Source organism: Ctenopharyngodon idella, chromosome 2 (genome assembly GCF_019924925.1).
Source record: "Ctenopharyngodon idella isolate HZGC_01 chromosome 2, HZGC01, whole genome shotgun sequence".
Lineage (NCBI taxonomy): Eukaryota > Metazoa > Chordata > Actinopteri > Cypriniformes > Xenocyprididae > Ctenopharyngodon > Ctenopharyngodon idella.
The window spans coordinates 27442719-27458251 of NC_067221.1; the positions used below are offsets into that span (position 1 = coordinate 27442719).

The 15533-nt window shown below is 36.3% G+C and overlaps 1 protein-coding gene across 1 annotated transcript in view; it reads right to left on the minus strand.

The window, feature by feature from the left end:
* The window catches only part of LOC127503995 (hemicentin-1-like), a 196558-nt gene that overhangs the window by 40815 nt on the left and 140210 nt on the right, over positions 1 to 15533 (minus strand). The window contains exons 7-17 of the mRNA XM_051878295.1: positions 13331 to 13579; positions 12989 to 13243; positions 8890 to 9147; positions 8551 to 8808; positions 8198 to 8455; positions 7859 to 8116; positions 7506 to 7763; positions 6464 to 6721; positions 6125 to 6382; positions 5804 to 6052; positions 5652 to 5724 (exon numbers count right to left, since the gene is read on the minus strand). Coding sequence (XP_051734255.1) covers positions 5652 to 5724; positions 5804 to 6052; positions 6125 to 6382; positions 6464 to 6721; positions 7506 to 7763; positions 7859 to 8116; positions 8198 to 8455; positions 8551 to 8808; positions 8890 to 9147; positions 12989 to 13243; positions 13331 to 13579 — 2632 coding nt within the window. The remainder of the gene's footprint in view (positions 1 to 5651; positions 5725 to 5803; positions 6053 to 6124; positions 6383 to 6463; positions 6722 to 7505; positions 7764 to 7858; positions 8117 to 8197; positions 8456 to 8550; positions 8809 to 8889; positions 9148 to 12988; positions 13244 to 13330; positions 13580 to 15533) is intronic.

Consider the following 15533-nt stretch of genomic DNA (forward strand, 5'->3'; position numbering starts at 1 on the left):
CGTGAATCATGAGCAGAAAGATCAGAGGAAGAGGAGGAGCCATTCTGACTGACATCGCTATCAACACCTACAACAAATAAATAGTGGCTTATTTTTTAATTTAAGTCTTGTTGTTTCTGTGTCTTTGTTACATATTAAGTTTTTCATATTTAACATCATGTCTTAGTGCATTAGATCAGGGATGTCAAACTCATTTTAGGTTGAGGGCCAGACTGGAAAAAAATAACCATGTGCGGGACGAATTAATTAAAACAAAACAAACAAACAAACAAAAAAAAAAAAACTTAGTGCGCTGATAGTTGCATTAATATTAACCATATAAACAACAAATTAATTCGCAAGAAAACTAATACACTGCTCCTTAAAACTGCATTTGTTTTTACAGCAAAAAACTGTTAGATTTTTAAAATAATGCTTTTTAAAATATTTTTTTTATTAGTGATGCACCTATTTTTTTTTTTTGGCCAGTTCCAAATTTTTTTTTTTAGAAGCAAATTGGTCGATTCTGATTCTGGTTGCAGATTTTTTTTTTTTTTTTTTTTTTTTTAAAGCAAATTTATTTGTTGTTTATTTGTTCAAAAAAAAATGTAGCTCTTTGATATTAGAGGCAAACACTGCATTTTTATCACAATCCCAACAAAGATGTTATGCACATGAGCATGAGCATTTTAATTTAAATTACTGTATAATTTTAAGATTAACAGCAAAAACAGCATGGTCTGACTTTAGCTTTGTGAAATTATGCTACATAAGATACCTGCACAAAACAAAATCAGCAGACGGGCTGAATGAAAATGCAAATTCACTCTCTGACAGTAGGTGGCGCTTATGGAACAGCAGTGATATAGCCTTTCCATGGTTACCGCTATACACAAAGCAGCACTGCGTTTATAAATAGGCCACTAATTTATACGGAGATAAGAGGAATAGCCATTAAAACTTTTCTGAAGACAGTTCCCTTCAGAGATACATTCATATCAACCCCAATTTAATATTTCTATTATTCTTCCTATTTTTCGCGAACAGTGAGCTTGTGCATGGTAGAGTATTTTCTCTGTTGGCGCGTCTGTTCTCCTCTTTGTGTCCGTATTCAGCGTGTGCCTGTGTTAACGTCCTTCACAGACATAGTAAATATTTCCACGCAAATGAAATTTTAGGAAATTATTACAAAGCACTTTGTTTGCAAAGCCGGAATAAAGATTGACCAAAACAAACCTTAAAAAACGTTTGGATTTATGACCAGTGGACTAGTGAATCTCTATTTTTTTTTTATTATAGTTCAAATCATCCCGCGGACCGGATTGGACACCTTTGAGGGCCATATGTATGACACCCCTGCATTAGATATTTTAAGCCAAATATACTATGTGTCATACTATTCTTGGACATACAGATGAAGACACCAGCTCAACTATACACAAAAAAAAGGTATCTTGACTATAGCTGTGCATTCACATGTACTAGTGTGTGGTTCAACTAATGTAGCATCAGTGACCTGATCTTTCTTTTTTTTTTTGTCAGTGAAAATTGAGCGCTATTTGTTTTGAGATTGAACAGACAATAAACCAAAAGAGAAATAAGCTCTAGTAGCTTTCATTATAGGCCCTATAGTCAACCTTCATTATACAGTTATCTATTTTATAAAAGATTAAAGTGGATCTTTATTGAGGTGTTTGTCAGTAACATACAAAATACTGCTGGAAAAACATTTTTTTCTGCTAATGGTCTTTTGATTTTAAACCATATAGTTACTGAGACACAGCCCTGTGGCAACTAGCCCCAATCAATCTCCCATAAATCCCCACATTTAAGATATTTGACAGAACGGTTATAAAATCAAGCTCTTACCCGTTTCACCAACACCCGTGGCCAGTGACAGCACTACAAATGATCAGGGTGGAACCAGTTTTGGCGTTTTCACGCTGAAGGACACGTGATTAACACATTATATTTTAATATGAGGTTTTGACACCTCAATTATAGTTAGGATGAAGCAGAAGAAGAGTTTTAGCTGACAACATTAGACTAAAGACAAAAAATTTAAACTTAGAGAAACTTTACGTCAATCCATAAAGATGCTCATGTGATAATGTTTTCAAACTTGGGAATATCTATAATCATTCATTCATACAGACAGTGATGACAAGGAACCTGTTCTTGAGAGAGAGAAAATTATAACTTGAATGACTATAGATTAATTTGCATATGCAGACCAACTATCCTGGAATGGGAACTGATGGAGGCGGGATTGTAAAACACTGGAAGGTATTGCAGTGGCAGTGATGTAAAAAACATATTTCATCACCAGCATCACCAACTGTACATTTCATAAACCTCTAATTCACTGAATGATTAATAGCAATAGAAGTTAAACAAAGAATTTAAATCACGGTGATGAAGCAGAATTGATTCATCTGAATGTCTGAAAGTTTTTATCATTTTATCTTGGCCTTGTTTTTGAATGCACCATGTCCTTAAACAAGGTCACAAATACAGTTTCCCCTTTAGTACAGTAAGTGTGAAAACCAAACTCATGAACCTTTGACAGCAGCATCACAGTGTGATCACGTGACCTTCATAAGCGATGGAGAGACGCTGAGGGACGTCACACCCAAGAGGAAGAAGAAATCAGTCCTGTCAGAGTAAAGCTTGAGTCATCGTGTCACTGCAGCTAATTTTAAAAACTCAGATATCTACAGAAACAGCTCTGAGAGGTGCATTGGCTGGACAAACCTAAAATAAACACTTTAATGCTATTTGAGCATCGAAAACAACATTTATGAGACAGTTCATGTCAGATTTTATTACTGATTTAAAATATGTTATTAAAATGTGACTTTGGCCAGCAGTTTTTCAGTGTATTTCACCATCCAGGCAGAAAGGAGTTGGTCTTGCATGAGTGAAAAAGCTGCCTGAAAGTGTTGCAAATAAACTGACTTTCCTTGAAAGGGACTTTGATTATGTTTGACCAGCAAAAGCTGAAGCTCCAGTGACTAAAGTCGGTATTGAAATGGAAGTTGTGACCGACTTCATTTCCGTATGTGATGCATTTCAGAGTGAAATTGTCACAGAATCTATGAGGGAGGACTCACATGCAGGTTGAGTGTAACAGGTTTATTTTACAAGACAAGATGAGGAGGAGAACACAGTCCAAACAGTAGGCAGGGATGAGACACGATGACAGGCAGGTTGAAACGCAAATTGCTTCTTTATTAGTAAGTAGACTTCTTTATTGAAATGTTGTTGTTCTGAACAAAAGCAAGATTGTGAGTGTAATTTTGTGTAGTATTATAATCATTATATTAATAATCTGACTAGATCATTTGTTTTTCACTTGCAGTCTCTAAATGTAATGCACTTTAATATCTGTTATGCTGTTATTCTGATGTATTGAATGACAGAAAAGTGTGAATTGTACGAGAGCATTTTTTTTTCTGCCTTTTATTGGAAACATGAACAATACTGATACTTAAAGGTGCAATAGGACATTTTCGGAGAGGCTAGCAATAGCGATCTAACTTTCAAATCCCTTCATAACATCCCTTCAGAGCGTCTGAAAGCCACGCCTCCTCCAAAACACATGAAAGCACACACACAAACTTCAAACAAACAAAGTCAATGTACAGTCAATACTGCAATATATATATATATATATATATATATATATATATATATATAGAAACAGATTCAATTGCTTATTATGTGAATGAAAAATAGTATATAGAATTTCTTTTTCAAGAACCAAAAACAAAGGTTGGGTTTTACTGTACTTAGATTTATGTATATGAAATTTTATAATATAATATTCTTTCCTTTTATTTGAGTGGATATTAGTAAACCCTAATATAACGTTTTCTAAATACAAAGAGAAAGTGGGGTCAGTGTAGTCAATTATAAATCTCGTCGAATCTTTCCAAAATTTCCTTACATGAGCACAATGCCAAAATAAACGAAACAAGGTTTCAGCCAGCCTATTATTATTTACTGGGTAGTATCTGTGTAAAATTTTAAAGTTATTTCCTTAACTTTATTTACCAATAAATATTTGTTTGGCAAAGTCCAGATGGCCTTCTATAATAAACCTTCCACCAGGATAATAATAAAATATACAATGTCTTTTTGAAATAAAGAATGAACTTCCTACATAAACTCCACATAGCACGAAACACGCTGATGACGTGCAATGTCAGTGCGAACAGGGTGCGTGAGGGTATGCAAAAACATACATCGACAGGCAGGTAGGACATTGTATCATTTCATTCGGACTGAATATAATAATTGGATAAACATTTTATGGTCCTACACCTTCCACAGACGATATATACTTATAAAAATACATTTAGACCATTTAACATAGTGAGTGCTATCAGGATATGAGGAGACTTTCAACCAGTTTAACAAAAAAATGTTTCTGAAGAAAATTACCTACTGCACCTTTAAGGTTAAAAACATTAATAATGTAAATGAAGTAAGCTTCATATGTGATACAAAGCATAAAGAAAAACACACTTCAGTGATTACACACTTTTACATCAGTTCATTAACCTTTTACTTCCATTTTCGCCCATCCATCACATCATCATGGCACTCCTGTCAATCATTCAGGGCTCCGCCCACAAAGAGATGCATAAAGGCTGTAATATTTACTGTGTTCAAAATTTACAGACTCTTGTTGTAATGCTGATTAAGAAAGAAAGAAAGAAAGAAAGAAAGAAAGAAAGTGAAAACATTAATGATGATATTTAAATAAAACCATCAAGAACATAACTCATGATGAAAGAATAATAGGTTTTTTAGGTATTCTTACTTACTGGAAGATTTTCATACACAGACGAGTTCAGTTCGGGTTTACAATCATCAAGTTGATCAGCCATTATGAATGAAGAGACAAAGTAAAAACAGGACTGTGTTATTTAAATTTCCATGTACTTAATCAAAAGACATTTAATATTTTCACACTGACATTGAGGAGCGTTTAATTCTGTTTGAGTAAAGATGTAGGAAATCCTCAGTTAAAACATTTACCGTTGAAATTTCATACACAGATTCACTCAATTCAACATCACAAGCTTTGAGTCTGTCATGATGAGGGCTGGAATGAACCATCTGTGCCATTAAAAGAAAAAAATAGAGATTTATTTTTTTTATTGATTTATTTTTTTAATATAAACAACTCATTAGATAAAGTCACAACTACATTTAAACTTAAGTTACAAATTAATGTACCTGATCAGTAAACTACTGATAACTAAATAATTTTTTCTCACCTGAGACTCCTGTGTGTTATTTCTCTTTTTCATCCACCTGATTCCCCTTTAAAGACAATGATTTGACACAATTACAACCAATCTTATTTGATGTTTAATACACAATTATGATTTTGAACCAATGAGGTTTCTCTAGGACGTGACACTGCCTTTTTGAATGTGATGAAATCTGGTGTATCTTCAGGATTTACTGCAGTAAAGATGTGAGCTTCAGACTTCCTCATTCAATAACTAACTGAGTAGCTGTCAGTGTGGAAAGAGAGGATGGAAAATTGGAAATTTTGCCTTGGTTCACATTCATCATGACGTCTCTCTGAATTCACAACCTTCAGACTCAGTCACTCATTCACACACACTACATAGTACCACAGACACATATCTTACCAAATCAGCATCATGATGATCACTGCAGCTCCACAAACCACTCCAATGGATATGTATAATATCACCAGATGTCCTACAAAAGAGTAAAACATCTGAACAGATTCAGTTTCTTCACTTTAGAAAGAGTAATGCAAGTATATGAGCTGCTCTACCTTTAACAGTCACAGTTACAGCGTCTGATCTCTGAGATCCATGTTGATTGTGAGCCTGACAGTAGAAGCGTCCACTCTGTAGTGCACTGAAACTCTGTCCAGATCCAACAGCTGAGCTTTCATTCTCCTTAAACCAGCTGAAGTTCAGAGCAGGAGGGTTTGAATCACTGCTGCAGATCAGAGTCACTGAATCTCCTGACACTATTTCACCAGATCCAGTTACGAACACTGACACGTTCCTGGGAGGGTCTAAAACAGACATATTAATGTTAATCCATTAATTTGAAGGTTAACACAGTTACTGAATCATCATTAACTCACACATGATGTTTAAAGTCACATTATCAGAGTATTTCTCTCCATGTTCATTGATGGATCTGCACTTGTATTCTCCACTGTCATCAGAGCTGATCTTTGAGATGTTGTAGATTCTTCCAGATCCTACAAACGTTCCTCCTTTAAACCAGCTGAAGTTCAGAGCAGGAGGGTTTGAATCACTGCCGCAGATCAGAGTCACTGAATCTCCTGAAACTATTTCACCAGATCCAGTTACGAACACTGACACGTTCCTGGGAGGGTCTGAAACAGACAAAAGAAACTATATTCATATTTTGGGATTGTTAATCCACTAATTTGTTTGTTGAACCACTAATAACTCACACATGATGTTTAAAGTCACAGTATCAGAATATTTCTCTCCATGTTTATTTCTGGATCTGCACTTGTATTCTCCACTGTCATCAGAGCTGATCTTTGAGATGCTGTAGATTCTTCCAGATCCTACAAACGTTCTTCCTTTAAACCAGCTGAAGTTCAGAGCAGGAGGGTTTGAATCACTGCCGCAGATCAGAGTCACTGAATCTCCTGAAACTATTTCACCAGATCCAGTTATCAACACTGAGACGTTCCTGGGAGGATCTAAAACAGACAAAAGAAAGTGTATATTAATCTTTTGCTAATGTCAATCCATTAATTTGAAGGTTAACACAGTTACTGAATCATCATTAACTCACACATGACGTTTAAAGTCACAGCATCAGAGTATTTCTCTCCATGTTGATTTCTGGATCTACACTTGTATTCTCCACTGTCATCAGAGCTGATCTTTGAGATGTTGTAGATTCTTCCAGATCCTACAAACGTTCCTCCTTTAAACCAGCTGAAGTTCAGAGCAGGAGGGTTTGAATCACTGCTGCAGCTCAGAGTCACTGAATCTCCTGACACTATTTCACCAGATCCAGTTACGAACACTGACACGTTCCTGGGAGGGTCTGAAACAGACAAAAGAAACTATATTCATATTTTGGGATTGTTAATCCACTAATTTGTTTGTTGAACCACCAATAACTCACACATGACGTTTAAAGTCACAGCATCAGAGTATTTCTCTCCATGTTCATTGATGGATCTGCACTTGTATTCTCCACTGACATCAGAGCTGATCTTTGAGATGTTGTAGATTCTTCCAGATCCTACAAACGTTCCTCCTTTAAACCAGCTGATTTCTGCAGGAGGGTTTGAATCACTGCTGCAGATCAGAGTCACTGAATCTCCTGAAACTATTTCACCAGATCCAGTTATCAACACTGAGACGTTCCTGGGTGGGTCTATAATAGACAAAAGAAAGTGTATATTAATCTTTTGCTAATGTCAATCCATTAATTTGAAGGTTAACACAGTTACTGAATCATCATTAACTCACACATGATGTTTAAAGTCACAGTATCAGAATATTTCTCTCCATGTTGATTTCTGGATCTACACTTGTATTCTCCACTGTCATCAGAGCTGATCTTTGAGATGTTGTAGATTCTTCCAGATCCTACAAACGTTCCTCCTTTAAACCAGCTGAAGTTCAGAGCAGGAGGGTTTGAATCACTGCTGCAGATCAGAGTCACTGAATCTCCTGAAACTATTTCACCAGATCCAGTTATCAACACTGAGACGTTCCTGGGTGGGTCTATAATAGACAAAAGAAAGTGTATATGAATCTTTTGCTAATGTCAATCCATTAATTTGAAGGTTAACACAGTTACTGAATCATCATTAACTCACACATGACGTTTAAAGTCACAGCATCAGAGTGTTTCTCTCCATGTTGATTTCTGGATCTACACTTGTATTCTCCACTGTCATCAGAGCTGATCTTTGAGATGTTGTAGATTCTTCCAGATCCTACAAATGTTCCTCCTTTAAACCAGCTGAAGTTCAGAGCAGGAGGGTTTGAATCACTGCCGCAGATCAGAGTCACTGAATCTCCTGAAACTATTTCACCAGATCCAGTTACGAACACTGACACGTTCCTGGGAGGGTCTGAAACAGACAAAAGAAACTATATTCATATTTTGGGATTGTTAATCCACTAATTTGTTTGTTGAACCACCAATAACTCACACATGACGTTTAAAGTCACAGCATCAGAGTATTTCTCTCCATGTTCATTGATGGATCTGCACTTGTATTCTCCACTGTCATCAGAGCTGATCTTTGAGATGTTGTAGATTCTTCCAGATCCTACAATCGTTCTTCCTTTAAACCAGCTGAAGTTCAGAGCAGGAGGGTTTGAATCACTGCTGCAGATCAGAGTCACTGAATCTCCTGACACTATTTCACCAGATCCAGTTACGAACACTGACACATTCCTGGGAGGATCTAAAACAGACAAAAGAAAGTGTATATTAATCTTTTGCTAATGTCAATCCATTAATTTGAAGGTTAACACAGTTACTGAATCATCATTAACTCACACATGACGTTTAAAGTCACAGCATCAGAGTATTTCTCTCCATGTTGATTTCTGGATCTACACTTGTATTCTCCACTGTCATCAGAGCTGATCTTTGAGATGTTGTAGATTCTTCCAGATCCTACAAACGTTCCTCCTTTAAACCAGCTGAAGTTCAGAGCAGGTGGGTTTGAATCACTGCCGCAGATCAGAGTCACTGAATCTCCTGAAACTATTTCACCAGATCCAGTTACGAACACTGACACGTTCCTGGGAGGGTCTGAAACAGACAAAAGAAACTATATTCATATTTTGGGATTGTTAATCCACTAATTTGTTTGTTGAACCACCAATAACTCACACATGATGTTTAAAGTCACAGTATCAGAGTATTTCTCTCCATGTTCATTGATGGATCTGCACTTGTATTCTCCACTGTCATCAGAGCTGATCTTTGAGATGCTGTAGATTCTTCCAGATCCTACAAACGTTCCTCCTTTAAACCAGCTGAAGTTCAGAGCAGGAGGGTTTGAATCACTGCTGCAGATCAGAGTCACTGAATCTCCTGACACTATTTCACCAGATGGACTGATGGACACTGAGACATTCTTTGGAGGATCTAAAAGGGACAAAGAATAAATCCTTAAATCATCTAATTGAAATATAATTTCCAGTTTTTAAAAAGAACAAATGAACAGATGTCTGAAGTCCAGGTTCATAAAGTAAAAGTCAAGCAAAGAGAAAAGATGATCAGGTGTTGTTGGTTATGTTTTCACATAATCATTATTTGACCTGAATCACTGAACTCATTTAGAGCCCAATCTCTGAGTTAGATTTACATTATTGATTACAGCAGCACTGTGATTCTACAGCAGTAGATCCAGTGTTTTCAATATAACTCAAAGTATTTCTTAAAAGTTGTTCCGTTTAAAATAAAACAAAATAATAATAATAAAAAACTCTCTCATTTAGAGACACAGACATCAATAATCAGCCTGTGAATCTCAACAGTGGTGAGAATAATAAAGCATGTTGCAGTGCATTCTGGGTGCCACCAATCAAAATTTATCCATGATTCCCATCATGCATTGCTGCATCAATAAATTATGAGCTGAACTGTCTTAGTGACTTTTTAGTAATGTTAATCATTAATAATGATTATGTGAAAACATAACTAACACCACCTGATCATCTTTTGTCTTTGCTTGTGTGGCTGTTATAACTGTTACAACAGCAAAACAAATTCTAATATTAAAAAGTTAAGGGTCAAGAGCCCAACTAAAGCAAATACTGATCCCCATGATGGTGATTTTCTCCTTTGGTGATTCTGCTTGTTAACAGCAGGTATCTTCAACAATGGTCAGTCATCACTCAATTAATCATTTAATTATCTCATTAACTTTAACACTGCTTCAGTGTTCATTTAACACTCTTATTTTAAAATTCATAAATTACTAAGCAACCACTGACAGGAGTAACACAAAATAGGTGTCATTTTAAAGTTTAGAAACTCAGCTTTTTAAAGCATCCAAAAAAAAAAAAAAAAAAAAAAATTAATAATCATATTTTTCAGAACTCCTGCCTAGTTAATAACAAAATAGGTGTCACTTGAAAGCATTGTAGAGTCTGAACTTTACAATGAATGTAGCCAATTTGATTAACTCCTAAGTACTGAGTACTGAGTTATTTGCTGAAAAAAAAAAAATAATAATAATAATAATAACAATATTAAAATCATAATTTAGGATTTTTTTTTTTTTTTTTTTACTATGTACTCCAATGTGTTAAAAGCATCATAGAGCTCAGTTATATGTCATTTGAAAGGTCTCACGGAGTAGAATACAACGAGTATAATTGTTTTGGGCTTTGACTAAACTTGAGCGAGTTTTTGTATGTGAAGCCCCGCAAGACCCATATGTAAATAATAGACCGATGCAGCAGTTACGTCACGTTTTTGCACGTAACATCAAGAAACATGCTCCGATTGTGGAAAATTGGACATCACTATTTATGATTCTTACAATTAAAATGAGTCCAATATCACCATAATCCAATAAGCTGATCACGAGATATTGATCACGCAATTACGACACAGGCGCACAGACGCTAACTAAAACTAATATGTAGCTATCACTTGGCATTTTAGCTTATAACGTCATGAAACATGCATAGATTGTAGAAAATCATTACTTACAGTGGATTCTACCGACTGAAATGAGTCCAAGATCCACAAAATCCAATGCATTGGTCACGAGTTACTCCACATGAAAGTACGATTTTAAAAATGCCCATTGGGGGCGCCAATAATTAAACCAAAAGGCTACCTTGGTTCCAAATGCTGTAACTTTTGATTTCTTTATGGGATCACTATGAAATTTGATCCAGATACAGATCACATATAGGGGAACATCACCAAAAATTTCAATGTCCAAATTAAAAAAAAAAAAAGAAATAAATAAATAATTTAAAAATTTCAAATGTTTCCTTTCAAACAATACCAATTTTTTGACTCTTCTTGCTAGAGTTTTGGAGTTATGCGTCTTTACTTTTTTGTGTGTCACTCAGAAAAAAATCTCTGAAAATACCCTCAGGGCTTAAAGGGTTAATACTCTGGAGTATGGTCAAGTCAAGTCAAGTCGTCTTCATTTATATAGCGCTTTTCACAATACATATTGTTTCAAAGCAGCTTCACAGTGACACTGTATGTCCTACGCCTTTCCTATTCTACTTACGGAAAAAAACGGAACTGGCGCCGCGTTCGTTCCGTAAGTTGAATAGGGAAGACGTAGGACATACAGCGTAAGCTTTTTGAAGAATACGGAAGACGGAAGCACTCGCAAGGCGATCATTTGTGTTTATAAAGCATATACATTTGAATTTTTTAGAAAATGACCAATCGTTTCGCTAGATAAGACCCTTATTCCTCGTCTGGCATCGTTTAAAGCTCTTTGAAGCTGCACTTAAACTGTAATTTTGACCTTCAACAGTGGAGTCCATTGAAGTCCACTATAAGGAGAATAATCCTGGAATGTTTTCATCAAAAACCTTAATTTCTTTTCGACTGAAGAAAGAAAGACATGAACATCTTGGATGACATGGGGGTGAGTAAATTATCAGGAAAATTTTATTTCAAAGTGGACTAATCCTTTAAGGCCTTTCTGTACTCAATCATTCTCTCTCTCTACGAAATACGAAAGACTTCTAGTTTCGTTTTCTTCCAGCTGCGCTCCATTTTTCTGGCAGCTCTCTTAAGGGCCTGAGTGTGCACATTGTACCACAGCGTTGGATTAGTTTCCTTAATCTTCTTTAAGCACAGAGGAGCAACTGAGTCTAATGTGCTGGAAAAGAAATAGTCAATAGTTTCTGTTGCAACATCGAGGACTTCTAAGCTATCTGGTATGCTAAGGTGATGAAACTGATCAGGAAGATTATTTATAAAGCAATCTTTAGAGGAAGAAGTGATGGTTCTACCATATTTATGGCAGGGTGGTTTTGCAGCCTTGGCTAAATGTAGTATACACGAGACTAAATAATGATCTGAGATGTCATCGCTCTGCTGCAGAATTTCAATGGAATCAGTATAGATTCCATGTGACAATATTAGATCTAAAGTATGATTACGACAATGAGTGGGTCCTGACACGTGTTGTTTAAGTCCAGTAGAGTTTAGAATGTCTGTAAATGCCAATCCCAATGCGTCTTTAGCATTATCTACATGGATATTAAAATCACCAACAACAAGGACTTTATCCGCAGCTAGTACTAACTCCAATAGAAAATCAGCAAATTCTTTGATAAAGTCTGTATGGTGCCCTGGTGGCCTGTATACAGTAGCCAGCACAAATGTCAACTTACATAACGTTACATAAAGCACCATCACTTCGATATTACTATAAATTATAGCAACACCTCCCCCTTTGCCTTTCTGACAAGGATTGTGTCGATGATCGTAACCTTGAGGGCTAGACTCATTTTAAGTAATGTAATCGTCTGGTTTTAGCCAGGTTTCTGTCAAACACAGCAAATCTAGATTATTGTCTGTGATAATATCATTTACAATAAGTGCTTTTGAAGAAAGGGATCTAATATTCAGCAACTCAAGCTTTATCATTTGTTTATCAGTATTATCTCTGTTTTTTATTTGTTGAACATCAATTTAATTTTTAACCCTTAAATGGGTTTTTTGTATTTACTAATTCGGGGTACAGACACAGTCTCTATGTGATAATATCTAGGTGAAAGAGTTTCTATGTGTTGGGAATTATCTGACTTCTGTGACGTGAGACAGCTAGCAGACGGTTGGTTAAGCCACTCTGTCTGCTTCCTGACCTGGGCCCCAGTTTGTCATGGTCTCACATATACTGCCAGGAGAGTTAATTTAACATTGGAGTTTTTGCTGTTCATGAACTCAGCCAGCTGATTTCACTATATTTCACAATACTGAACCATCATTAACTCACACATGACATTTAAAGTCACAGCATCAGAGTATTTCTCTCCATGTTCATTGATGGATCTGCACTTGTATTCTCCACTGTCATCAGAGCTGATCTTTGAGATGCTGTAGATTCTTCCAGATCCTACAAACGTTCCTCCTTTAAACCAGCTGATTTCTGCAGGAGGGTTTGAATCACTGCTGCAGCTCAGAGTCACTGAATCTCCTGACACTGTTTCACCAGATGGACTGATGGACACTGAGACGCTCTTTGGAGGATCTAAAAAGGGCGAAAATTAAATCCTTAAATCATCTCATTTAAACACAATCTCCAGAATTTAAAAAGAACTAATGAATCTATACGCACACATGACATTGAGCTCAACAGCAGGAGAGGTGTGATTGTGTCCGTGTACAGCACAGCTATATCTGCCTGCATCCTCTCTTCTGACTGACTGCAGCAGGAGTTCATTGTTTCTGTCTCTTCTCTCAGTTAATGGCTGTGAGTTTCTGTACCAGATGAATGTTGCTCTGTCAGTCAGAGTGCAGCTGCTTTTACATGTCAGACGGACTGAATCTCCCTCTGTCACTCTCTCAGGAGACTCCACCTGAAGATCTGAACACAACACACACATTATATCTAGTGTTGCTGTCATACACTGATTATTATTCAACATAATGCACAGAAGAAGAGAGAAACCTCATGAAAGTCACCTGTGACAGCAAGAGTCACTCCTGGAACACCAATCCATTTCACATTATCTTTATCAGTGATGAATCTGAAATAGTACATGCGTGAATCCTTTAGTGTCACATGACTCAGTCTGATGGTGCAGTTCTGCTGTTTATCTCCCAGATACTGAAGCCTCTGACTGTATTCAGGGTCCTCAGACAGATCTGGTAACTCTCCATTATCTTTTTTCAGTGTTTTGGTCCAGAAGACTTTCATTATCTGACGTTCAGTAGGGTATGTATAAGTGCAGCTCATTATCACTGATGAGTCCTTTACTGCACAGATGTGTGAAGGACTGTAGATCACATTCTCATTCTGACTACAGACCCCTAAAAAAGTTCACACTGAACAAATTAGCAGCAGCTTGTGCATAAACAATGCAGTGTGCAAAACTTCCCGAGCGTTTCTTAAGTGTTGCAGTGACTCACCATGAATCATGATCAGAAAGATCAGAGAAAGAGGAGGAGCCATTCTGACTGACATCACTATAGCAACACCTACAACAAATTTACAGTGGCTTATTTTTCAGCTTTAATGTCAGAGTAAAGCAGAATAATAAATAGTAGCCTACTTTTTTTATTTAAGAACATCACAGCAACAGTCATTTTTGCACTGCATGAGTTTGTAACTGTTCGTCTTTCCCTGTCCCGTTTTTGATTGACAGCACATCCTAGACAGTAGAATGCTGTCAGAACGATGGCTTTTAATTTCATACTGAGAAACTATTATGAAGCAGAGCACTTGCTAAAGATCTGAAAGCTGACAACAGCTGTGAGACCGGCTATTTTATAACTTCCACTTTCCACCGGCACGCATCAAGGGATAACGTTGCACCAATCAAGATTGGACTGAGTTGCACATGGCTTCAGAAGCATGCTGAAGGCATTCCCCAAAGTGTCGTTATCAACGCAGTGCAAGTTCCCTCAAAAGGGAACTACACTTATCATATGATATGTGTAAAATCTACAGACATCACACAAAAGTCAGTGAACACTAACCATGAAAAACATTCTGTACTAAATGTTTGCAGCTCACAGCATAATCCCCAGACTTAAATCAACTCTGCTCAGAGTACATACGGTCCCTCTCTGAGGCCTAGTCCACACATACATGGGTATTTTTATAAACTAAGTTTTTCCTCCTCTGTTAAAAAAAAAAAAAAAAAAAAAAAGATAATTAAGTGATTAATTGAGTGATGATTGACCGTTACTGAAGACACCTGATGATAACAAGCAGAAACACCAAAGGAGAAAATCAGTGCAGTGCATTCAGAGTGCCACCAATCAAAATTCATCCATGGCTCCCATTATGCATTGCTGCATGAATAAATTATGAGCTTAATTGTCTTAGTAATTTCCTTTATTATCACTAGTTTTTTTTTGCTTTTGTTATGTGACTTTTTAGTAGCTTGTTTTCTAATGATCAAAGTTGACCTGTTTATCAGAATATGTTGCTTGTTGCCGTTGTTGAGATTCATACACTGTTTCTTGATGTCTGTGTGTTCCTAAAATAAAGTTTTTTTTCTTATCAGAACAACTTTTAAGAAATCTTCTGAATTATATTAAAAACGCTGATCTCCTGCTGTAGAATCACAGTGCTGCTGTAATCAATAATGTAAATCTAACTCAGTGATTTAGGTCAAATAATGATTATGTGAAAACATAACCGACACCACCTGATCATCTTTTCTCTTTGCTTGTCTGGTTGTTACAACTCAGTTAGAGCAGTCAAACAAAATCTAATATTAAAAAGTCAAGGGTAAAGAGCTCAACTAAAGCAAACACTGACCACCATAATGGTGACTTAAAAATTTTGATTTTCTCCTTTGGTGATTCTG